General features: G+C 37.2%; 1 protein-coding gene across 1 annotated transcript; it reads right to left on the reverse strand.

Moving 5' to 3' along the window:
- Nucleotides 1–1,294: 1,294 nt before the first annotated feature.
- On the reverse strand, nt 1,295–26,762 carry LOC131575552 (ATPase family AAA domain-containing protein 2-like). Its single transcript, XM_058831144.1, has 18 exons — nt 26,091–26,762; nt 19,628–19,676; nt 19,195–19,293; nt 18,067–18,142; nt 17,178–17,340; nt 16,856–16,971; nt 15,451–15,625; nt 14,760–14,848; nt 14,271–14,430; nt 13,018–13,108; nt 12,262–12,570; nt 10,384–10,474; nt 8,818–9,001; nt 7,088–7,273; nt 5,860–5,995; nt 5,506–5,624; nt 3,104–3,232; nt 1,295–1,843 (listed from the first exon to the last, which is right to left on the reverse strand). The coding sequence occupies exons 1-18, from the start codon at nt 26,112–26,114 to the stop codon at nt 1,805–1,807; spliced, it is 2,235 nt and encodes a 744-aa protein (XP_058687127.1). The 5' UTR covers nt 26,115–26,762; the 3' UTR covers nt 1,295–1,804.
- Nucleotides 26,763–26,889: the final 127 nt, after the last annotated feature.

Consider the following 26,889-nt stretch of genomic DNA (forward strand, 5'->3'; position numbering starts at 1 on the left):
GCCTAACTTGGAATATAACTTATGTGATTTGAATAAAAATTCCCCTTTTCTTCATACAAGAAATCTGCATTACTTCTTTTGTGTCATTGAATTTCAGATACTAAGTCCAGTTTTAATGTTGTCAGAGAATGCTGACAGAGGTCACTTAAGAGCAAATGAAGAAAGAATCACATTAAATACACTTTAAAACCCCTTAATTTTAGTGAAGATTTTTCTTTGTGACTAGGGAAAGTTTTGAAATATCTTGGTCAGTCTAATAAAATACATATGGTGAATAGAAATTCAATAACAGAAAATAAAGAAAAAGGCAGGATCAATCCAGAAAGTAAAGGGAGACAAATTCAGAGAGGAAATACTTTTAGAAATGCATTTTTAGACATCAGAACACATACTAAGGCTTGTCTATTAGTGGAACAACAAACTTCATCAAGGAGCAAGTATAAGATAAGCAAGATAATGAAAACTCAGAGGAGATACCATTTCTGATAGAAAATTTGTGAAATTCTTTGCTGAGACAAAGCTGAAGACCATAATTCAATGTCCTGAATGTTTTCACATTTGGGTGACTTTTTGATATTATGCATATACTTCCTTCATCAATTCTGCTGGACCAGCCCAACCACTGACTGCAACAAGGATAAACTACAGATAAGGAAAAAACTAAAATGATAAAACTCACATTTTGGCAGATATTGTGTTTTTCTCTCAGCAGCTTCTGAAAGTCAATTAAAAACAATGCCATAATATTTATAATTTTTTTGCTTAGAATGAGCTCAAAAACACAAATTGAAATTATTAGACAATTCAGGGAAAAAAAAATTGGAGCTGTCAAAGCATGCTGCAAAACAGAAAGGTCTAAACATCAACAGAAATGGCTTCAATAGAAATTTCTGTTGGAAAGTATGCCAAAGTCTGCAACTTACTTGTTGCAAAAAGGCACTAAGGAGAAATGGAGAAATAAGTTATTTTCCTGTTTTCTGAATATATTTTTTCCAGTAGTTTTTGTGATTTGATTCCCAGGTGGGAATGATGCCCTGTGTCCTACTCCTGGCCTCTCAGCTTCTCTTCACAAGAAATAAACATGAAGAAGAAAAATATAAGCAGTTCCAGTGTCTCCCAGCGATAAAAAAAATGTTTAGAAGGTTTGAGACAACAGCAGGAATCAGAATCAATACACTTTATAATAATTCCATGCTGTTCTCTTGAAAAGAAAACTCTGTTATCCCAAAACGTGTTCTTTCACCCAGTATACCAAAGGCGATCCAATCAACACAAAGTAGAGGTATTTGATTTATTTGCAGTTCTGTGCAGAAAAGGGTGGTAGGCGGTAAATCCACAAAGCCAGCATACTGACTATCAAAACTTCGCAGACACTAATGCTGATTGGCTCCCAACTACATAGTCTTCCTATTAAATAATATTAAATCTTCTTTTGGTTGAATGATTCTCTTGCTTCATATGCTAATTAGCCCACATTCTCAATCTTCTTGCAAGCTGGTGCCCACTTTTCTTCAGCTGCTGCCTTTCCTTCTTCAGACAGATCCTTTCTTGATCCTTGGGCATGATCTACTACTGGAATTACCTAAATTAATAAGTTTGCCTTGTTTTGTGCCTCTTTATATTGGTCATTTCACCAAGTGTCGCTGGTTCAGCACTCTGTTATGTCTGCTTACAGTTACATTCTTAACTTCTTTCTTCTAATCTATTCTTCAATAGCTGCTACAATTAGTGAGAAATGCTAAATATAACTTATCTATTGCGGAGCCATACACAGACATTAGAGTATGTCAAGTATACTGAAGTATCACAGCCAACTGAGGGCTGCAATTTCTTTCTTCATTTCCTAATAAGAAAAAAAAAAAAAAAAATTAGGAGCCAGTGTGAATACAAGCCTGAGAACCCTGATAGCTTCTTAATCAAAAGAATCAAGAATCGTTACATACATACAAGTGTTAGTAATATTTAGCCAATATATGTGCTGCCACCATCATGTCTTTCCAGCCCCACTAGCTTCAAACACATTCTTAGGCACCCAAAACAGAGAGTAGGCCAGAGAAACTGCAGAGAGCTATCTCAAGGAGCAATGGATCTCTGCCAAAATACTTTCAACAATAAAAAAGAAGACAGCTCCTGAAGAGCCACTACTGAAAGCTGGAACTAAAGCTAAAAGGAGACATAGAAAATGAACAAAAATTCAAGTCCGGTCACAAGAGCCCACAAGCCCTGATATAACATAAACAAATCCTTCCTCATGCTAAAACACATTATTTTGCTAGATGAGAAAAGGGTGCATTTTTCAGGAATGGCCTCCTTGGCTAAAGTGATGAGGCTTCCTCTTTTTTTTTTTTTTAAGGCAGACTTAGAAGCATTAAGAATTTTATGTAATTCATGCACAAACATCTGAAAGACAAATGGATTCAAGGATCTTGAAGCTGAAGACTGCATATCCAATCTATCTAAAATAACTCAATACTGAGAATGCCTGCCTGGGACTATGGGTGCCTGTGGAAGATTTCTGCTGAGTTCTAGCAACTCAGAAATCCTCTCTTAGAGGAAGAGATTAGAGAGTTGTACTCATTAGCATCAAGCCATCATAGACAGAAAGCTCCCCACGTGTCATATTAAAGACGCTTGAGCCATGCCAAGTTATAAAGAAAGTCTAGTGAGCCTACAAAAAAGCTAAAAATTCTTGTAATGTTTCATATTTAATTTCTTTTCAGGAATGGAATTAGTGCTATCCGAGAGTTACCAAGTGTGCCTGCCTGCAAGGGGAGAAAGGAAGTGGCAGATTGAGAAAAGCACTCCCCTTTCACAGCCCCCCATGCTGGAAAAGTTCTGGAGAAGGACTAGTGACAGATAGATTAACTGGTTTGAGAGGCCTCTGTAGGTGCCATTTTCTGCTGAAATTGACAACAATTATGCCAAATTCAACAATGGGTTTGCAATATGAGTAGATGTCTTCTAGCCTGAAATTCAAGTTTTGTAACGCAAGCAACTAAGCAGTAAAGAGTGATAAATAATTGTGAGCACGTACATATACATAACGTACACACACACACATAATACCACATGACAGAAAGTGCTATAAGACAAAAAAATTTACCTCCACTAATTCGGTTTTGTCTGGATTTTCCCGCTGTTGGTAAATGCACATGCTGAGAACGGAATATAGTTTGGCCATGCTCGATACACTGACATTCTCAGTTGCTGTGACGACAGCATCCAACACTTTCTGAAGAAAAAATAGTGGAAACTACCATTCAGACTAGGACATGGTATGTCCCACTTTTGTATATTGTTAAATAAAAGTGACACTTCAGAGAGTTTATTAAATATCTCACAAGATTTAACTGGAGAAAGCAAGTTAATTTCTGACACTTCTGAAAAAAGTGAGGTTTAAAGTTCAGACAATATTTTCTTATTCATCAATCTATGACATCAACAATCATAACTGCCAACCAACTGCCTCCAGAACAGTGGGGAATGACATAATCCATTTCATTATAGAATAGCTGCCACCGAAAAACCACAGTTGTATTTCATTAGAAATGCAATACAGAGCCTTGGAAAATATGTCTTTCTAAGCCAGGCTACAGGTCTTCCAGATACAGCTGTGCCAGCTGGAAACAGAAGCTCCTTAGGTGGTCACCTCCACGCATTAGCTGGATGTGTACTGTGCCAAACACCAGTTAGCTCCTACCTTTCAACTCAGGAGTGGATGAACAAGCAGAAAGACCGCCTGTAGAAAATTACCAGTCTGTCACACAGTCCCTTCTGCTGTGGAGATGTGAATGTGATAATCTGTGGAAACGCAACACTAACGAGCTAGTCGCACCACTGCTGTTCAGTAACTCTGTGTTGTGTGAGGCTGTGAAGATACAGCTTACAAAAGCAGCTACACTGAATGAAAATATTACTGCCTCACAGCTGCTTGCCATTAACTCAGCCCTGCTCAGAGCAGTTAGCACAAGATTGGAGTGTTCCCCTGAACTCCTTCTATCCAAAGTGCAGGTAAGAGGCACAAAGCCCACACAGCGTCCTTTCAGCTGCTGCAAACACAACACGTGGCACATGACAGACATTCATGGTGAACATCCCCAGTGAAACTACTCCTAATTGCTGCCACATAGGTGACTGCATGCTTTTCTATTCTTTCGTTAAGTTCTATGTCTATTACCAAGCAAATAAACGAACAGAAACTTCCACCAATCAAACCAATTTAACAAACCTAAACAAATAATAAAAACAGCCTATCCCATATGAAACCAAGCAGATATATTTTGGAGGCTCATCCAGCTAATTGACTTCAGGAAAGTTCCAAAGTTCTCTGGTGCAAGTGTCAAGTTACAGTGACACTCACATTAAGGAAACAAGTTTTCTAAAAAGACATGTTTCATGACTGTAGCTTTCTCCTCACAGCTGAAATATATATATAAGCTGAAATATCTATAAGGGGTCTACCATGCAATTTCTCCAGCTGGAAATAACTTTGGAGCACATGCTATTAGCACTCTGACTCTAGAAAAACCTATGTGGTTTCTCTCCATATTCAGGCAGATGTGAACAACAAAACCCCTTAAAATTTTCTTCCTTATGACACCAGCCTTAGAAAGCTAGTTTCACTTCTACAAGTTATGTCACAGCTTAAAATTATGATAGAAATGGTGTGGACTAGCCCTTTCATCAGAGAGGATTCCACTCTGGTCATATTCTCCCCATACAGAGGAAACATGCAAATAATACTCCCTTTCTCAGACAGATAAACAGTAGCCGCTTCTTCTTTGACCAAACTCCAGGACTTCAGCTGGCAATTTCCTGAATTTTTGTCCAAGCAATATTCCTTGAAAGTCAGGTCCTTCTTTTATACTCTCTCCAGTTCAGGCAAAGGAACCTCTTTTACCTCCTGCAGCTAGGGGTACCCACTTTTAACCCTTTCCCCAGGCATAGCCTAGGATAACAACAACTCTCCTACAGGGAAGTAGGGGACCTCATAACACTGTAACTGTGTGAATGTAAAATTCTAACAGTGAGTTTTGAAAGAATTTTGGAAAAGCAGGGATCAGTATTTTACGTATGATGTGCTTTAAGTCAACCTGTTAATTTCAGATTTAAAGCCGTAACTGCTAAAAATCAAAGTCCTTTTCTGGTTCCTAATAAATGAAAACATTGAAACAGAAAAACGAAATAATCCTGCCCCAATCCAGCATAAAAAATGCATTAATAACTAACAGTGCTAGAAGATTGTCATTGTTCTATTTTAAAAATTAGCAATCCCCTTACATTAAAAAATTAGGAAGAGAACCCCATCTTCTAAAATACAGAAAGATCAGTAGTTTACACCAGCTGCAGAAACAACTGTCATAGTCCCTTACAGGCTGAATTATTTCACAAGCTATGTATCTCTCTCATAAACTGTTTGAATTTGCATTGGTTAACAACTGACTTAATTTACCATCATAAAGAAAATGTTCTACTTTATTATAACAAAATTTAAATTAGACTTACTCTGAGCTCAGAGTAATCCACAAACACTCCTCGTTTTTTAATTTTGATTGCTTTCTTGTCCCATACTTTTGGTTGCCCATCCACCTCAGAACATCTTCCAGGATGGTGTATCTGTGAATCTGGAATGACACAAATTTAAGTCAGGATTTCTCTTAATGTGGAATAGAGTATTCATGAAGTAGCCCATACCTGAAATAAGGTACCTCTCTGCAATAACAGAGAAAAATTTTATTCAATTCATGATACTCAAATGCAACTTCATGAAAAATGAATGACAGAGAATTATCACTGAAGCAAATACTGTATTAGTTCTTAACTTACAGTAACAAAGTTTTAGATGTAGAATATCCTTACTTGCATTGTTTTTTGATGCAGGAGGTTCAGCAGCTTGATTCATAATCAAGTTCTCATAAAACCCTTTTCTTTCAGCACAGGTAGGCCGAGGGATTTTGAAAACTTCTTCACGATTAGTATTAAACAATGTTTTTATCTAGACCATGAGAAGAAAAGAGACTTCAGATATAAGGCCACTTTTTTTTTTTTATTTTCTATTCCAAACAAGTGCATTTTCAAATTATGCTGAATATTCATCTAGATAAAACAAGCTATTAAAAATTAACTTATTGGCCATAAAAGGCTAGATTTTCGTAGCACTGCAGACTAAAATACGTTCTCCAATCTACCTTCTAGAGCTTAAGATCCATGAAAAAAAGTACGATAAAAGAATCAGAGAGGGGCAACATTCACCACACCAAATACTGCTTATTGTACATTTACCTAGCTTAATGTCCTTTAGTTTGATTATTTATGACAACAATAGAGGGAAGAGGCAGGGCTTAGCAGACAAGAGCCAACTTTTTGGTAATGTGGGTTGTTTTTGTTATTTTTTTTTATTTTAGAAGTCACTTGCTAATTTTATAAAAAACTTCCGTTACTTAGACAAAATAATCAGAGAGGCACATGAATATTTTAAACACCTTCCTTTAATGAACACTCTCAGACTCTAGAAAGCACAGCATGTGTTCTTCATTAATTTTGTTAAAAAATACAACTAAAAATTGATTTCCAAGTTGCTTCAAAAGAAGTTAGTCCTTAGCTTTTTAATTTGTCAAGTTTCCACCTAGATGAAGAAAAAAATTGACTTTTTGTGAAATAATTTAAAACAAAAATTACATTCAATCACTAACAGTGTGGCCACAGTACTTTTTCAGTAAAAATATTTTCAGAAAATCTTTTCCAAGCTATTTTTCAAGCACTGTGTATCCTTCACTAAGTATACACCAAGCCATGTTGAAGCTACTGAACTGGTTGTCTGAAGTGTATCTATATATCTGTCTTGCAAGCCTAAGTGTGTGAGAAGGGAGAAAAAGTTGGGTCAAAGTCAATCTCTTAACTCAGAAAACACTTCACACAAATGCTTTCAGCATTGTTTTGTCAAAGCAAATTTTAAGAGACAGGATTCTGATGCCTGAGTAATATTAGCATAAATTTCTTAAGAGCAGCACAGTACTCCGATGTTTCAAAGAGTTATAAATTAACAAGAAACTGAGTAAAGAAGAAAGAAAAGTATTGCCAGAAATACCTCTTCAGGGAGATCTTCATGTGGCACATCGGATGTTGCAAGGAGCAAAACTGGAGCAAAGTATGGAATGTTATTCAGCAGTCCTATAAAAGCAATTTTCAGTGTAGGTCCAAGAGCCTCCCACCACGATGGGATTTGTGGGATATAAATGATACTTGGTGCTGTTCTTTGAGCTTCTCGTATCAACTGGTAAAATGAAAGCTTGGGTAAGAAAACTACATCATGTAGAATAGGCCACTAAGTACATATCAGTCAGACTATCTTGGGAAATAAGAGTACAAAAAGCCAAGACATAAAGATAAGCCAGTAAATGAACCATACCCTAACAATAAGGTAACATTTTCACTTTGACACAGATGTAGACATTGCTATACAAGCAGAAACAGAACCGAATTGGATTCCAAAACTACTTAGGGGTAACGTAACTCCTAAAGAGCCTCAAAACTCAGATGATGTGATGACATGCCTGAAAAATCAAGACTAACCCCTCAGCAAGATGTGTTAGCCTGGAGAAATCGCTACACAACTGTGACTGCACTATTTCCAGTTCAGTGTGGGCCCATACCAATGTTAGACTGGAGCACAAACTGAACAAATACCTATGTGGAAAGATGAGGGCTAACACAGTAAAAGAAGCCTTGGTCACAAATCATAATTTCAAACACATTTTACAAGAGGTGACCAGTCCTTAGCTTGCCTGAAGAGCTGAATCGCTCAGAACCTGTCATTCCTCTCATTATCAAAGTGTCCATCAGAGCAGATGATGTGCTTTGGAAGACCACAAACCACTGCCTACAGATGGCATTTCAATCACAGAAGAGGACGTGAATCTACTGCATGAGGGAAGTGGCAACAGTCCTTTCACATGGCAAATTTCTCCATGCACCATTTCAGAGTACAATATGCAGGGAATTCCTGTCACAAGACAGGAAACCTGTGGTATATTAATGCAGTAGACAGGGTATTTATACAGCCATAGGTGCAAACATGACATATCAAAATAAGAATTGTTCCTCCTGCTTGGCAAATAAGTATCCAGTCACATGATGTGTCTTTTACAGCTCTAAAATGCTGCTAATAAAGATCAAAATATTTTAATACAGAAATACCAAGTAATGAAATTTATTTTCTGCCTAAAGGTAGAAATTCAAAACAGCAGTAATCTGCTTATATTTGCTTTGCTAGTTAAGGAACACACATCAGTTTACACAATTAAGCATTCCATGCATTGCAGCACTTCCATTGCATTTCACTGGAGCAGAACAGACTGTATATGTATATTCAAAAAACTTATTTTCACAAAAACTTTGTCTGCCCTACAAATATATTAAAAAAGAGAGTTTAAAAAGTACATGACACCATCAGGCTGATGCAAAGCCAGCTACTGGGAGCACAGAGATTTAAGAAGCAACAAAAACAACTTTCTGGATCCCATCAAGACCAGCAGAATTACTTGCCACAAAGAGGGGCTTATTAGCAGCACTTCCCATCTTCCCAACTGCTAGCAACATCCTCCCTCTTTTGTTTCAAATAGAAATGAAACATGGCTATGTACAAATGTCCTTATTCAGTATCATTCCATCTACAAGAAAAATTAATTTTCAGACAAAACACATAACAGCAAATTCAAACCCGGCCAACTCCATTTACAATGAGTTTTGCTTATTTCACTAGTTTATATACCGTTCAAGAATCCTACAAGATCAACTGAAAAAAAAAAAAAAAGATACCTGTGAACATGTTTCTTCCTGTGATGTGGTGCTAACAAACAAGGTTGGTAGATCTAGTGTATAAGCTGGAAACTTTTCCAGGGCATGTAATACAGCAGGTGCCAAGTCAAAAGCCTGCCCACATCCTGACTCTTCAACTAATAAGAACCGTGGTCTGAAAGATGTTGGCTGGTAAGAAGGATTTCTACAACAATAAGAAGAATACCAGTTTAAAAAAGAGTGATGAAGAGACACACAGATGTTAAATATTTTTCCCATACTTTTTTTCTTTTTGTAAATATGCTCCATGTTCTACCAAATAATAAGCTGGCTGGTGGTTCTGTGATCAAGACCACTCTATTTATCAGTCTATTTTCTCAGAAATTGGTATCACTACTCTGCTAACAAATCCTGCCAGTCCCCAGCATGTCTGCTATTCCTTTGGCTGGGTTATGTAACAGCTCTCAGATCCCACAGGGCAAATGTTGAGGCAAATACACACAAAACAGCTGGTCAGTAACCTGATACAGAGCAAAATAACAACTCTCATGGCACAAACCGGTCTGGGTCTCTTCACTGTCCATACACAACCATTTTCAGCTTGTCTTGGCTTTAAGTGATATCTCTACACTTGTCAAATTCAGCTAAAATTTGACCACAGTTCCTGGAGATGGTGGGAAGAAAGGGGCAAAACTATGTTTCTAGGGAAAAAAAAGTAATGTGGGTACTGAAACACATTAGTAGTATCTGAAGAAGAACACGACTGGATTGCTTAAATTACAGCACTACACTAAATATGTATAAGATTTGTATTTATTTTATTCAGTCATTCTGGGGGTTTCATCTTTGACTTGTGTATTAATTTCCTAGTCAGCTTGCTTTACACAAATGAAATACATTTGTGAAGAGGTTTGTGCATTTTCCCATCACATTACTATTGTACCTTTACTTGCTTAAGTCAAAGATCCTGGAGACCTAACCAAGCTCAGCAAGTCATATTTTCTAGACAGCACAGCCATAGAAAGGGAGAAGAATATAATGACAATAATCTATTTTTAAAACTATTGGACTACATGATTTCCACAATAAAAATGTCAAAAGATAACAAAAAAAAAAGTAGAGTAAATGTAAAAAATGCAAACATTTAAATTTTCCTCACAGGGATTTAACAGGCCACTTCTTGATTTTGTTTCTGATACATAATTTCCTTCTGGTTCAACTGTCTTGGAAGGTAGAAGGATAAAAGATGGCTACATAAATCCATGTAAAAACTCCAGAGGGTTTTTAAGTTAAAAGGACAGAATGAGCATTTTTTTGGGTCTTGAGTCTTTGAAGGAATGCTATGGATTAAACCAACATATTTTAATAATCTCTGAACCAGTCTGACTTAGAAAAGAAGGCTGGGCTGATCAGTTTGATGAGCTAGGGCAGTGCAGTCAGAACAGTTAGATCTAGTACCCATTTGGATCTTTGTGCAGGTATTGATCACCCCCACATGTACCCATCTAGCAGCCCTCACATATTTACATAACATTTTACAGATGCAGCCATCTCAAAAATATCACCATAAGGAGGACAAACATGTACCTGCTAAAAGTGCGGAATCCTGCCCTTTTGCTGTGAGGCTTCTTTTCAGAGATTGATGGCAAGTCATCATCACTGTCAATCCCATCATCCCCTAAAATAGGATTTAAAGACAAGAGAAATTTGTTATCTTTACTGAATAGTTCATATCTCTCTCTTGCTTTAATACACTTTGAAATTACTGCTGGAAACCATTTCTCTTGCATTTTGTTATTTGAATGCTATTATCTGAAGAGTACACCCTACCGCAGATCTAAGGAGATTGCACACGTCCATACAAAGCTGCTCTATGTCCTATGATTTCCATCAGGTATTAACTCTCTATTGAAAAACACCTGGGAGGCTTTTTCCTTAGAATAAAAATGGTCAGGAACAACTTCTGTAGTTCCTAGATACCAGAAAAACCCTTCTCCCCTCATTTAAGAATTTATTTACTATATTAATAATAATTACAGACTACATCAGTGGACAAAGGAGGGGTTACAGACATAATTTATCTGGACTTGCGTAAAGTTTTTGACATGGTCCCCCAAGTACCCTTCTCTTTAATCTGGAGACACATGGATCTGATGAATGGACTGTTAGATGGATAAGAAAGTGGCTAACTGCTCAGAGTTCCAGTTGACATCAATGACAGGTGATTTCCTTCAGTGGTCCTTAATGGGACTAGTGTTATTTAGTATCTTCATTAATGACATAGATGAAGGAATTGAGTGTAACCTCAGAAAATTTGCTGATGACACCAAGCTGAGCAGTCCAGTTGACACACCTGAAGGATGGGATGACGTCCAGAGGGTGAGCTGGACAAGCTCAAGAATTGAGACAATGGGAATCTCACGAGGTTCAACAGGTCCAAGTGCAAGGTGCTGCATCTGGGTCAGGGCAACCCCCAGTATCAACTCAAGATGGGGATGGACAGATGAAGAGCAGCCCTGCCAAGAATGACTTAGGGGTGCTGGTGGCTGAGAGGCTGAACATGACCCAGCAATGTGCTCTTGTATCCCAGAAAGACAAATGTGACCATGGCTCCACCCAAAGCAGCATGGGCAGCAGGGCCAGGGAGGGGATTCTTCCCCTCTGCTTTGCTCTGCTCTGCTCTTCTGAGACCCCACCTGCAGCACTGCATCAGCTGTGGGGCCCCAGCACAGAAAGGACATTGACCTGTTGGAGCAAGTCCATAGGAGGATCACCAAGATGATGAGAGGGGTGGAACACCTCTCCTATAAGGAAAGGCTGGGAAAATTTGGTTTGTTTAGCCTGGAAAAGATGAGGCTTCAGGGTGACCTACTTAAGGTTTTCCAGTATTTGAAGAAAACCTACAGGAAATATGGGGAGTGACTCCTTACAAGAGCATGCAGTGGGAGGACAAGGGGAAATGGGTTCAAACTGAGAGAGAGAAAGCTTAGACTGGATATTAGGAAAAAAGTCTTTACTGTGAGAGTGGTGAGACACGGAAACAGGTCGCCCAGAGAAGCTGGAGATGTCCAGTTCTTGGAAGTGCTCAAAGCCAGGCTGGATGAAGCTCTGAGCAATCTGTCTAGTGGAAGATGCTCCTATCAAAGACAGTGGGTTTGGAACTAGATCACCTTTATGGTCCCTTCCAATGCAAATCATTCCATGAATCTAGAGTTTGGAAAGAAATGCCTCATATGTGAAACCTTAGATCTATCTCTGAAATGGTTAATGGGATGTGAGCTACTGTCAGTAACAGGGGGGTCCAGTAGAGAACCCATAGTTCTCCACTGCATGTTGTGCCACTTTGCACATGAAAAGTATAAAATTGCACTGTCATTATGGCTGAGAAGTTTGTATATGTTGGTTGCACAAATCAGAAGTTTCTGCTTTGGCAGGATTTTAAACAATTAGATGCTATTGTAATACCTTGGTTTGTTTTCAGTGCAAGTTTTGCATGGGGAAATGCTCTCTGCAAGGCTAGTAAAATTCTTTCCAGGGTATTTTCCAATAGTGGCTTTGAAATAGGTGGTAGTGCTCTCCCAGGTGAAACCCCAGATCTCTGTGATGCTGGAACAATCTTCTGCATGGCCGTGGCAAAATCCTTTGCTGTTACTTTAATTGATCTGGCATCTATCTTCAGTCTTTTATCGCTCTTATGTATCTGTGGATAGCGGCGGCGCAAAGCACAGAGCCCAGCTTCAACACATAAGGCTTTAATATCAGCTCCACAGAATCCTGACAAACAAAACAAAAACCAAAGGTTACATCAACATATATATGTGTTATATAGGTTAAAAGCTGTCTGGATGGCCGGGCCAAGAGTGTTAGTAAATGATGCTGCATCCAGTTGGCAGAGGGAGCACTAGTGGGGTTCCCCAAAGCTCAGTACTGAGTCGAGTCCTTTTTAACATCTTTATCAATGACATGGATGAGGAGATTGAGTACACCCTCAGTAAGATTGTGGACAACACTACGTTGGGTGGGAGTGTTGATCTGCTGAGAGCAGGAAGGCTCTGCAGGGGGATCTGGACAGGCTGGATCAATGGGTATGAGGTTCAACAAAGCTCAACAAAGGTGCTGGCTCCTTCACTTCAGTCACAGACCCATGCAGCGCTGCAGACTGGGGGCAGAGTTGTTGAACACTGCCAAGGAGAAAAGGACCCAAACTATTTTCAAACTCACCAACACATTTCTCAGCCAGGTCTTCAAGTAAGTTGTCTGATGGCTTCAGGGTCCAGTCTCGTGTGTGAATTTTTAAAATTTCTAATCTTGCCTAGAAACATGGTTGCATTTTAGTTGCCTGAAGTTTTTTCTTAAGAAAACAACCACAACACAGAACCCCCAAACCTTTCACACTAGTTCAGATATTTTTCTTGTCTGCTTAACTTCTAAGTAGTTTAGTAGTCAGTTATTAATACATTCACTGCTTCTTCAAGCAGGAAATTTAATCATTCTTAAATTCTGACATCAAACTTTTGGGAGGGATGCAGTGAAATAAAAGGCAGGTGTTATCTTCCATAAAAAGTAAGTTTTAAGAGCATGACCTAATGCTTTTGAAGAACAAATTGTAGTAAAAGCCTCATCTGCAAATGAACATTTTGCATCAAAGAAAATTCTCTCATATTTAGCAAAATTTACAGTGACGGTTTCAGTAGTTCATCAAATTTGCTTTTCTGCCAGTTCATTCAAAGAAAACAGTCCTAGTCCATTTAAAAATGCTATAGTTGCTACCAAGAATAAAAACTATGACTCAAACTACTGTCACTCACCCAGAAAATGTCAAACATCACCCATTTTCATCTCTGATCCTAGCAGGAATTTCAGTGAAATATCTCCTGGTATATAGATTAATTATGGCACACTTCTAGAATTCTTCCATATCAGGAAATTGTATATTAGATCTGTTTCATGGCACCTTGTCTCTTATTTCTGAGAGCAGATAAGTACTGGATACAAGTGTTTGTGATAAATGCACTGTTTCATGCACTTTTACTAGACTTCAATCCAATAAGCCTTTTATCTTTGCTCCAAAAAGTGCCAGGAAATATCAGTGATAGCCAGAGAAAAAACACAAAAGCAGGGTTACAGTTTTGCATACTATCTCTCTCCCAACTGTCCTGCTATAAAACAAATTTCTTCATTTCTTAGCTGCCATTTCATCAGCTTGCCATTGAACTTGAAGTGCTGCACCTGTGCAGTGTACTTCATATCTTTGCCCAAGAGAGAATCAACTACTTGTTGACATCATCTTATTCCTAAATATATTCAGTATCAGGTTTGCTCTTCTCAGTACAATGGAATGTCTCCAGATATCCCTCTTGTGTCCAAGCTGTACACTACAGATGGAGACTTGCACTGCTCTGTGATGCTGCCTTGTTACAGGGGTTTGTTATAGAGATGGGCTTTGCCACATAAGGTTGATTGGAAGTTCTGACCTCTTTGTTTGGCAAGCTGAAGCGGAATTCTCTTTCAAAGCGTCCAGGTCTCCGTAAAGCAGGATCTATAGAATCCAGTCTGTTGGTGGCTCCTATTACCACAACCTCTCCTCGGCTGGCTAAGCCATCCATCAGTGTCAGAAGTGTCCCCACAACAGAGCTAACAGAAAAATATAATTTTCATTCACTGGTTTAGCAAATTTTCTTCTCCACTGATCCTTCAAAAAGGACAAGTTTTTATTGACAAGATACTGATCAACGAAATAATTATTTTAAGAAACAACAAAATACAGAAAAGGTAACAGACCTTGAACTGATATCAAGCTTAATGAATTGTTTCCAATTACTGTTTGAAAATAATCTGAAATTCACTAGCACTGAATTACCAGTTTTCAGGTTAAATGAAGGTGTCGCATCAAGATAAATAGGTTGCGGTCTTCTCTTCACAAAGATCAAACACCTGCTAAGTAGATACAAAACATGTCCTACCTATGAACCTGGTCTTGTTTGTTGGACCGTACAGGAGCAAGGGCATCAATCTCATCAAAGAAAATAATTGAAGGTCGCATCTGGTAGGCCTACAGAGAAAACACAGGAACACTGACATCAGGAAAACAGTACTACTTGAAAGAGAAAATGTATGAAAGACATTATGGTTGGAAAGGCATTTGAACTAGATTTTTCAGACTAGCATCAGTGATCTCTGCTCATTAACCTAATGTGAAACAGCAGCCTGTCAACAGAAAACAGCAGCCTGTCAACCCACTGACACTGGGTGACTGGAAACAAATCATACCAGTAGTTTTTACTGCTATTTGGCAACCATGAAAACAGACAGGACTCAAAGTTTCTGGAAGCAACCTTCCATTGCTAATTTGAATGAACATGTTTTTACCCTGCATCTGTTTCCCTCTCACCTAAAGCTACCATCTCCTGCTTCTTGAGACCTTTTTTGTGACTGAGCTGTGTGTGTGGTAGAGGGTCTTTTGAGAGTGGTGATTTTCTTGTTTGCTTCCCTGATCATTTCAAGACATCTCAAGAGACTCCATTGAAAAATGGAACACTAATAATCCCATTTCAGTGGAAGGAGGTTACAAAGCAAGAACGAGAGTGAGTTCTTCTTGACCACAAAAAATTAATTTATTGGTCCAACAGAACACATGGCATGTTTCAACCTTACCTGCTCAAATACTAAACGAAGCTGTCGTTCAGATTCTCCTACCCATTTACTCATGCAGTCAGCTGCACTTCTCATAAAAAAGGTTACCTTCCTGTCACCAATGCTACATTCATTAGCAAGTGCACGAGCAACCAGGGTCTTTCCAGTCCCAGGTGGACCATAGAATAAACAGCCTCTACAATTTAAAAGAAAAAAATTTTTAAAAAAATCACATAAGAAAAAGCGTAATGGAAAAGTATCTATTACAACCCCCATCCCTAAAACACACAACTCTGATCTCCTAAGCTGAACACTTCATGGATAACATAGTGACAACTGAAGTGTGAGAAAAGTCAAAAGTGTTCCTACACAATTCTGCAAGGCAGCAAACAAAATTAATAAAGAGAATAATGCAGATGTACAAAATCTTGAGAAAAGATAGTAGCATCCCACATCTGACAAGCCAACAGAGATGGTTACAGTAGAGTAGAGTGGAGCAAAACAATAGCAAACTTCCAATGCAGAATCTGAGACTGGGCTAACTTAGGAATCATCAGTTCATTTCTCAGCGATAAACTGCATATTAATTCCTGTTTTCACAAAAGTCAATATTTTAGAGTAAAGCATTTAATTCTCCCTTAAAAAGCTTTAAGTTACTGGATTTGGTCTCCCTTTGCTGGTGAATAAGGAAGAGGAAGTAGTCTAAAAAGGGGACAGTATTCTGCATTTCTGTATTTCCATCAACTATAAGAGCCAATGCACTGCTGCTTCAAAAATAATTTCAATGAATAAAGAAGCAAAACACAGATTTTCTTTTCAATGTTTGTAATACTTTTAAATTCAGTGGAAGCAATTAATTTAAAGTCCTATTTCAATATACCATGACCAAGGATATATAAAGCTAATGAATTTCTAATAATCTCATCATAACACAGAACTCGCTTAGCTGCGTAAGAAGGGACAGATTCCTATTTTTGCAGGGACAAAAAGCCCTGCAAAGTTCTAGTTGCAAGTCCCATCAATTGTAAAACTAATACCTGAAAATACTTGGGGAAAAAAAAGGGTTGGTGTAAGACAGAACTGGACTTCCACAGAACAAACCACAGTTAACTTGCAGCAGATATTTCCTTCCTGCTCACAAACTAACCAAGTCCACTTGCATGCAGAACTACAAAGAAAAAAATCTCCAACCCCACCTTTTAAAGGCAAGACACTTTTAAAGAATAGTCTTGCCATACAGTAAATCTCTGAACATACATATATGCTGTATTCTATAATTTTTTTTTAATTGCTTTTTATTAGTGCTAAAAAGAGCCATGGACACTGCTGAAAATTTTGAAGCATTGAAACACGTTGATACATCAGTTAAATATTCTCCTGAAAGTATCTGAGTAAAGAACTTACAGTTTTTAATGGCGTCTCTTACCTTGGAGGTTTAAATTTCAGTATCTCAAAGACATCAGGATAAAGCAACGGCAAAATGACCATCTCTTTTAAAGCTGAAATGTGGTCAGACAGACCACCCACACCATGAAATTGTGCCTAAAGATGAAGTCAATAGAACACATATTAAAGAAAGCTGCAACCTCTATAAGGTTCCATCACAAATTAGATGTCAGAACAAAGAAAATGTTAGTGGCAATTTGCAAACTGCTTGAGAGAAAACTGTAAGTCAAGGGAGCTTGTAGATGCAAGCTTTCATAAATACTGCAAATGTCTCAGTGACATGAAGAAGCAAAAATACTTACTGAACCATCTATTTGCATTTGCTCCACACCAGCCAGACATGCTCCAGTTTTCATGGTCTCCTTATGAACTTCATTTAAGTTGCCTTTCCGAGTTGCTTCAGTTTTCATGTGATCATTTGGAACTCCCTTTGTATTATCTTTCTGAGAGTTGGCCGCAGGAGACCTAATTTGAATTAAGGAGAAAGAAAGAGTGCTTTCTAATTTATGATGCAGTTAGATGATTTTTGATTTTCTAATGATAGCAAGTGAATCCTAAAGACCTTATAAATGAGCATAAGCTTCCTAAATAGCTATTCGTTCCAACTGTTTTACATTTAATGGCCATGAGTAAATAAAGAACTTTAAACTGAATTAATTACTTTAACAACTCTTAGCAATTACAAATATGACTATTGCAATTTATAATTTAGAATTTCATTTGGCATTTTTCTTGTTTAAGGATAGTTTTATAAAGAAACATGAACTCTCTTGAGCGATTGAATAAAAAAATCCATTGAAACTTCCATACAGGCTCTCCCTGTAAGTTGACTTCAGTTTTAATAAATTGTACCCTTCAAGATTAAATCTTAATTTGTACACCCTTCAAGTCTAAGATTTTCAGAGGGACATTACGGCTTCCATTCCAGAAAAATGAATTTCAGTTACACAATCTCAGCCACAACCCTCATCATCACCTAATCAGTGATCAAAAATACAGCACTTTTAAATAAAATCTAATGGCTAGTAAAAAGGATGGCCTCCCCTGCAGTGTTTGTTTTCCTTATACACTCAGACTACCACAGTAATAATTTGCAATTATATTAATCTCTAATTACCACCAGTCAAAAAAAACAGCCATAAGAACAACAGCACTCTTATAAAGGAGAATTATCATAAACCATACACCAACCTTTTAGGTTTTTTGCCTGATTTTCTCTTTTTGACAGGTGAAGTACTTTTGGATGTTAGCTTACGCTTCCTTAGATCTGTTGAAAACAAAGAATTTAGAATTTGGTACAAACAAGTTTGAGACAAACCAGTCAAGGGCAGAAAATAGGACAGGTATTATCCATCTCTAAGTTCAGGGAAAGTTTCAAGGAGGGGATGTTGGGTGGTTTAATCAGTGCATAATAAAAGTAAAAAGACACACACCTAATTTTTAAGAAAAAAATGAAAACCACAAGAGTAAGATTATTAATTCTCTTTAATTGCTATTCTGTTAAGGTTATGTAGATTATTTTTAAATGAAAAGCAACAATAAGGATGCCAAATGGAAAGAAAAAAAAAATAGAATGTGCATAGGATACAGGCATTCAACAAAATTTAATGGCCAAATGAAGTAAAAAATAGAAAGAGAAGTTGTTTACATGTATTTTCATTTAAAAAAACCCTACACCAACAACCCCCCCCCACTTCCATGAAAGAAATTAGCTCTCAAGAGAAACTGTATAGTATATAGTATTGTCTAACATACTGTATTTGTTCTGGCTGGGACAGAGTTAATTTTCCCAGAGCAGCCCTCAAGGATGTGCTTTTCATCGGTGGCTGGAAAGGTGTTGATAACACACCAGTGCTTTGGCTATCGCTGAGCAGTGCTGGCACAGCATCAGCGCTGTCTCCCCAACATTCCACTCTCCATCAGTGGGCTGGGAAGAGCCCGGGAGGGGACACAGCTGACTCAAATTAACCAAAGGGGTTTTCCATACCGTATGACATCAGCTTAGAAAAGTTAAGAAAAGTAGGAGGGAGGTGGAACATTTGTTATTTAAAATGCTTGCATTCTGGAGCAATCACTACACATGCTGAAGCCCTGCTTCCTGTGAAGCGGCCAGACATCACTTGCTGATGGGAAGTAGAAAACAAAACCTTTTTTTTTTAATTTTTTTGTGCATAACCTTTTTCTCTTGCTTTAGTAAACTGCATTAACCTACAAGCTATCTTCCGTCTTATTTTCTCTCCCCAGTTCAGCTGAGAAGCAGGAGTGATAGAGCACTTGGTGAGCACAGGTGTCCAGCCAAGGTCAGCCCAGCACACCTACTTTCCAGGGGAGATTCATAGCGCTCAACAGCTTTCCTCTGCCGGAGGGAGCGACGTGGACCATTGACTTCTTTTCTTTCATTTCCTTCTGGTGTAGACACTGCACATCGACACAATGTTAAGTTGTGTAAGTAACGTTGCAAATGTGATGTATTCAAAACACGCTAGATGACATATTCCCACCTGTCCACAACTTCCTGTCTTGTTAGCATTTTGGAAAAACATGGATTTTTTTTTTTTTTTCCTCTGAGTACCTATTCTGAGCTCACTGCAGTACAGCCCTAGAGCTTACAGCTTGTAATGGCAATAGCAACATAAATTCTTTAATAGATAAAAAACAACAAGTCATTCAGCCCATCTCAACTGTTAAAGACAAGGCTTTTGGCTAGAGTGTAGTCAAGAAAATTTAAAGCAGAAATAGCCTACGATGCTACCTGGATCATCAGGATTCTTATTGTTATTTCTTCCCATATTGAGGCTTTCCTAATTAAGAGAAACAAGAAAGATGAGTCAGAAACATGCAAAAACCTGTGGGCATATTTGGTACTTATATATTAACATCATCAAGGCACTCCAAAAATTTTATGATTAAATTAGGCACAGCAGAAGAGAATGGAAGCATCTCTCGAGTACCCAGGATTGATAACAAACATCTCTAAGATAGGATTTAGTACATGTAATAGTTAAACACTTCACCAGATGCAAAAAAGAGTCCATCAATTAATCCCAGGTAAATAATCCAAGAGTGTAGCAGAACCCAGGACAAAGCAACTCCTAGCAGACAACAAAATCATCCTGGCATTTGGGAGAAGATAAACAAAGTACTATGGAAAATTCTGGTTTCATTAAAAAAAAAAAAAAAATACAAAAAACCAAAGAAAACATAAAGGAATTCAAATCTAAACAAAAAAACCCAAAAAAACAAAAAAACAAACTATCAAAGCAGGCTATGAAGATGTTCAAAAATCAAAGCACCTGTCATTTCAAATGGACAGCAGACTAACTTAATAAAGGAAAACTAAGAGGGAATATGGCTTCTGAATATCATTTTAACATGAGTTCCTCAAAACAGAGGACTACTTGAGCTCACAGGTGAGGCTGGCAAAAAAAAAGAACACAGATAAAGCAAGCATCAGTTTTTAGTAATATTTGAAGTGAAAACTCAAGCTCTGAAACAGCTGTTCATAAGTAGAGTCCATTCAAAAGTCATAAGGAAATTCAGAAAGCATAGTTTACAGCATGTATTGCAGAATTTCACTGCTATTTTTGTTTCTTCTGAAGCAGATATTTCCTCCACCCTTAAAGTGTAGATGTGATATGACTGTGAGCTATTAAACTATAATTGAAGAGGAAAAATAAACAGTTCTCTAGACTAAACTGTGCTTTGGAAGAAGTTTGTTGAGCTAAATTAAAAATACAACTCAATAATTCCTCTATGTGAAATACCCTACTAATCTCCCCATCATCCATTATTTTGCAGGACTACTTCTGAAGTACTAAGATACAAAGTTGATACGTATGAGCAAAGATAGACAGGTACAAAAAAACCTCAGTGAAACCAGCACACATAACCAGTATGCCATTTCAATATAGTGTGCACAAAGAATGTCATTGACCTCTAGAAAAGTTTTCCAACACTACTTAAAAATTAGGTCCAAAAGTTTACTTTCTTACAGAGAGATTTAGGAACAAGTAGTTAAGCATTCGCAAACATACACCATTTTCAGGTTGATTTTCCCCTCTTGCTAAACACAATAAAAAAATCTAATTTACCAATTAAAAAAAAAAAGAATTATGAAGATCATATTAAGATAACAGAAAGAAATTATGGAAGTTTGTCATCACACTTAGGTTTTTCTGCATGATAGCATTAAGCCATTTTTTAGTTCACAGCCTTCCTCAGACAACAGACTCACAGAGTGTGTTGGAAGGAAGTGACAAGGACCATCAGCTTCAACTCTTAAGATTTCTTCTTGTAACTTTTACGCTGATTTTCTATGACTATATATGGTAGAAAAAACATCTCATTGCTGTTACACTTCAAACCTTTCAGAAAACATGTCAGTGTGGGCTTCACAAAGAGAATGAAGTTACAGACACACACACACTTCGCTTTGTATCCAACTTTCCACTGTGTCTTAACTTGACCTGGCATTAGAAAATTAACTTTAAGCATGAAAGAAAAGTTAATTAAACATGAAGGTGCTTCTAATATCAAGAAAATGGACTTAGAAGCAACTTTCAATCTTCTGAAAGTCGCAACATATAATGATTGTTTTGGAGCACAAGAACCTGCCCACACATAACAGAGGCTCAGGTGTGATGATCTCTCTGCAATAGGCAATCCAAAAATGAGGACACCAGTAGGCAATTTACACATTAGTTGTGCCCAAATTCTTTCCACATGAAACACCTGCCAAATACACCCTTCTGGACATACTCTGACCTGGAAGTCTTAAACAACCACAAGAACCTGCTGCCAAAAAAACCCCTCACATTCAAGAGCTTGGCTGCAAAGTATAAAGGCCCACATTTTATCTAAGTTAGCACTTTAACATTAATGACAGGACATACCCATGCAGGCAGAGTTAAAGTGAGGGACCCTATGTGCCAACTGTAGTGGAATGTTTGGAGAAAGGTTGTGAGGTTGCTCAGCAACAGCCCCTCTTCAAAGTTCCAAGCTTGGCCATGCCTAGCTCTGGTGGGACTCTGCTATAGAAAGTCCCACTTGCAGCCTAGAACTTCACAATTATAGAATCATGGAATGGTTTGGTCAGTGGGAATCTTTAAAGATCGCTTAATTTCAGACCCACTGCCATGAGCAGGGACACTTTTCACTAGATCAAGTGGCCCATCCAAGCTGGCCTACAATGGAGCATCCAGTTTCTCTGGGCAGCCTGTTCCAGTGCTTCACCACTCTCACACCAAAGACCCATTGCATATGTAGCAGCACATAGGGTATTCTCAGCCTAAACACATTTATCTCTTACTGCCAGGAAAAATATCTTTTTCTGTTGTCAAAAGAAGGACAAAATCCCTAGCCAATTATTATGCACAAAAGCTTGCTAATAGGTCTCATTTAAGTAGCTTTGCAACATGATGAAAAACCCTTTTAAATTTGCCAAACAAAAGAGATTGATTTGTAGTGGTGTAACTACTTTGTCAAGTCTGCAGCTTTAGTGGACCTCAAAATCACCATTCCTTCAGCTTTTATTCCAACCTACATTACAGAATGTATAAAGTGAAACTGGTTTGATAGGATTATTTTCCATAAATAGAAATTAACTCGCATTAATTCTGCTACTCGCTTTTAATTTGTTGTTAATTCAGTTTTGTGTTATCTGTTCCATTACTTTTTCCAAGGAATTATGTGACACTGACAAGTCTATAATTTCCTGGCTCATTTCTTTTATTCTGTTTAAATATTGGCGTGTTAACTTTCCTTTGCACTCCTGAAATTTCCCCCATGTAGCAGGAATTACTGAAAATCAACATTGACAGTCCAACCCCTCAACAGTGCCTTTAAACCTGTAGGATATATTTTATCCAAGCCTGCTAATTTAAAAATGTTTCATTTCCTATTCCAAAGCAAAAATAGAAACAGCCTCAAAGTTCCTGAAGGAGATAACAGCTCTTATCCCTTCAAATCAAGCCAGTAAGAACTGGGAATGCCGAGGACCCTCCGTCACTTGGAGTAAGTCGCAGAGGACAATGACAAGAATAACTTTTAACTGTGATACAAAAGGGAAGGCCACAAGTGAATACCCTTCAACCTGTTAGTTGTTAAAATACAATTGTTTCTGGTTTGGCATATGTGGAATCTGAGATGTAGGAAGCCTTAGCAATACCCACAGTGCATTGTATCAAACATAAGAGCAGAAGTCAGGAGGTTTGAACCGCTCATGGCCTAACAGCTACAGGCAGCTCCTCACACATACCCTCTAGGTAACCCAGAAATTCCAACCTAGTATCATCACATCATAGAACAAAAAAACATGTACAGCTGCTCATTATTAGCTGGTTATCTTTTTATTGGAATCACAGTTAACCCTAGCTATGAAAAAGGAAGTAAAACAAATAATTTCTGGGTTTTTTTTTCTTTCTGGGGTTTGCTATTCTATACAAATTCTGGGGATTGCCTCAAAGCAAATTTTTTTGTAAAACAGTCAACACACATGGAACTAGCATAATGTATAATTGCAAGTAATTTTTAAAGTAAGACTGATAGTAATTTTGTGTTTTACATTGTCTTTTTAAGGAGATAAAGAACAAAAATAAAAGGTAATGCAGGCATACATACAAACATTGTGTTAGAAACCGAGAAAAACAGATAGGGAGATTACATGTCAAAATGGACTAGTCAGTACTAGTATCGAGAAAAGATTATCCACATTCTATCTTTACTTGTTGTAAGGTTGAAGTTCTGAAACATGCAAGTATGTTGCATAAAAGAATTATGAAGCCAAAGATAAAAAAAATAAAAAATTAAATAAATGTCTGATATAGTCCAGTAATAAAACAGTCACACTCCTGTATAGCATTTTCTGAGATATATTCAAGTAAGAAAGTAGCTGAGACCAACTGAAACAAGCCGTAATGTTAAAATATTGAATTGCTCTTGGCCAGAGTAGCTAACATGAGTTATGAATTTGAATTCTATTCCTTTATGCTCACTGCTTGGAGATGTGGAATGAGCCAGAAACAATAAAAAATCTATAAACTTAATAGTGTATTTGCTTCTTTGTGATATAGGATTCTAAAACACTCAGGCAAAAGAAAGTCTGCATTAAGAGAACATCAGTGACTCATATTCAGGGGATGGGCAATACCATATCTGGGATTACTTCTATAATGCTAATTTAGCTCCTCTGTGTGAGTCCCTTTTCAGTGGGAGTCATTTAATGACAGCATTCTTTTTCATAAAATCCAGTCTCTCTCAGATCTTGGAATAAGTCAACATTTGTCATGAAGATGCTAAATATGAGGCAGCCAATCCCTCATTTGCTGTAGAAGAGGAATTTGATATAGTGAATGATGTAGCACTTGCAGAGCAGTTGCTGGATTTAGGAATTTGAGTATTGCCCAGAAGAAAACATATTGCTCTTTTTCTATAAAATTCCATGGCCATATTAGAATAATTTCAATAATAATTTTTCAAACTTGCAATTAATTCTGTTTTGCTCATTTTCTATAACAAATTTTAAATCCTCCCATTTGATTTGTGGAATTTTAAGATCTCACAGTTGTAATTTAACATTTAGTAGACTGCAGGTTTTAAAGGAATTGTAGCTACCCACAGTTAGTCAGAAGCTGAGTTAAAGGATACCAGCTACTCATCTAAACCAAAGTGACTGGGATAATTTGTCCTACTTTCCTTTTTGTAGTATTCTTGGAATTTACTTCCAGGGGATTATAGGCAATCTGAACTTACTAATTACTATGAAAAATCAGCTCCATGGTACCCCATCTTAAGTATCCAAAGTTAGTGAGCATTTTTGGCCATAGATCTGTTGTTTCTACCTAAAAGCTGAGATGAATGGAGATGGAAATCTGTATACAGTGTCTGAATTGCCATACAAGATGTATGTTCACCAATTTCTTGGCTCTTTGCCCTGCTCCTATCCTTTCAGATAAAGAAACATACATACTTGGACTTGAATCTCTATCAATGGTTCTCCATACAGGTATTTGATGCAAATTGAATATCACAAAACAGATTTCTTGTGCAACCTGAACATCAGCTTAATTTAGTTTCAGCTAGCAAAGATGATACCAATGACACAGCTCAAGAGAGTCAAGAGAAATTAGTGGTTGTTTGTGAAGTGCTTAAGTGCTGCCATGAGGAACACCATAGAAAAGTCTGTAAACTATCAACAGTGTCTATCAAGCATTTGAGCAGAGAGAGATAAAAAAAATATAAGCTCACTCACATGTTGAAATGGGGAGAAAATAATAGTGAATTATTTGGCACCATCCATTCATTCCAATAAATGAGGTAAGGGTATATAGAAAGAACAGTTTATGACCTGATAATGCAAGGCTATTGAAAGGTGCCTTTGCAGAGGGGCTTAAGCTTGCATGGACATTTTTAATTCTGACCTATTCTAAATCTTCTCATCTTGTACGTTTATGTGCCATTTCCTAAATTTTTGTTAAAATATAAACTATCTAGTTCACATTCCAGAAAGATACATAAATGAAATTTATTTCATATTACATTTCATTGGGACTTTTGAGTTCCCTGATTGGTTGGAACTGCTAAGCTTCTATGTTTGGAGTTTATATCATTAACAAATACATGCTCCAACTACCCATACATACACTGACATATGGTACCAGTAGGTACCCAACTCATTATGAATTAAATAGATAGCTGATACATTGACAAGAAATTACATGGAAATAACACACACAATTGAGCAATTTCCCTGATGCTTGCTTTTCCTAATCATCTGATCTACAACACGGTATTATTGTTACATAAACTTTTTCCTTATAATTTCCACTTTTTTATATATTAAAATATAGATTTAAATAAATTTCTTGAAAGTTCAGTTGAAAATCTGTGGCACTGCCACACCTGCATTTACAAATCACCAATGGATGATTTGGTCACAGTAAAATCATTTCTTACTTTTACAATTCAGTTCTTAAAATATATCTCCTCTACAATGTTGATGAGACTCATGATTTTTTTAATTGAAATAGCAAGAGAAATGTTTTTCCAATAGCACTATTATGTGAAATTAAAGATTGATTCCTTTCTTGTGTTCACCAGGATGCAGCCTCCAGCTCAGCTGCATACACTTCAGTCCTCACTTGTATGAACTTTTCTTCATACACCATTTTAAAAGGTATAATTTTTTCCTCAAATTTTCTTTCTGTGTGCATAATCACCTTGAGAAAAGCCACTTGCTTCATGTATTTGTTTTCCTTTGGGGGCTCATTCCAGTGCAAAGTCAAATCCTCTTAAACCTTCGGTTGATTCCTGGTTTTATTGATGGCCATCCTAGACTTTAGGCAGCTATGAAGAATTCTTTATCTATCATCCCGATCTCTAAAATGTTTATACATCAGTGAATCGAGCATTGTAGCAAGATTTTTTTCATTCTACTGTGTTATAATGCAATGCCCTATAAGACAGTTTCTCCAATACAACATCCATCAAACCAGAGATCATGGTGTAAGAGTGATGTTCAGCTGGGGACATCTACTGGTTGTGTTGTTGATCTTTCACTGCCGGATTTGGAACATCACTTTATATTTGTAATTCTATCGTAATTATAAAAATAGAAGCATATATTTTTAATCACGTTGATACATGCTGTTTTTATGTACTTTATATTTGTTTTTAAGATTAAATATTCCGTGAACTTTATATGGCCCAATTATCAGAAAAAAAAAAGAATTAATTTATCTTGCTTTCATAAACAAAATAATAATGGATGTCAGGAGGCCTAAAAAAGTTCTTACTTCTCAATAACACCAAAAAAAGCAAGGAATAAAGTAATATTAATGCCAAGATGTAAATTATTTAGTAAAGGAATCTACGTGTCTTTAGCTTTTATTTTTGTTATGAAAGGGATAAATAATTCTTATTGTCTTACTTGATGCACTGTAAGATTTCACCTTGAATTTGTATGTGTTGTTCTAAAATAGCTAAGATGCACCATGTCCAGTTTTCTTGGGATTTAAA

The sequence above is a fragment of the Poecile atricapillus genome, chromosome 2 (assembly GCF_030490865.1).
Source record: "Poecile atricapillus isolate bPoeAtr1 chromosome 2, bPoeAtr1.hap1, whole genome shotgun sequence".
NCBI classification, from domain to species: Eukaryota; Metazoa; Chordata; class Aves; order Passeriformes; family Paridae; genus Poecile; species Poecile atricapillus.

Coding starts and splice junctions, on each gene's coding strand:
- LOC131575552 (XM_058831144.1), bottom strand. CDS start 26,114: ATGAAGCAAGTGGCTTTTCTCAAG. Junction 9,002..10,383: donor GGATTCCGCACTTTTAGCAG/GTACATGTTTGT, acceptor TTATTGTTGTAG/AAATCCTTCTTACCAGCCAA. Junction 3,233..5,505: donor TGGATTACTCTGAGCTCAGA/GTAAGTCTAATT, acceptor TTTTTTCTTCAG/AAAGTGTTGGATGCTGTCGT.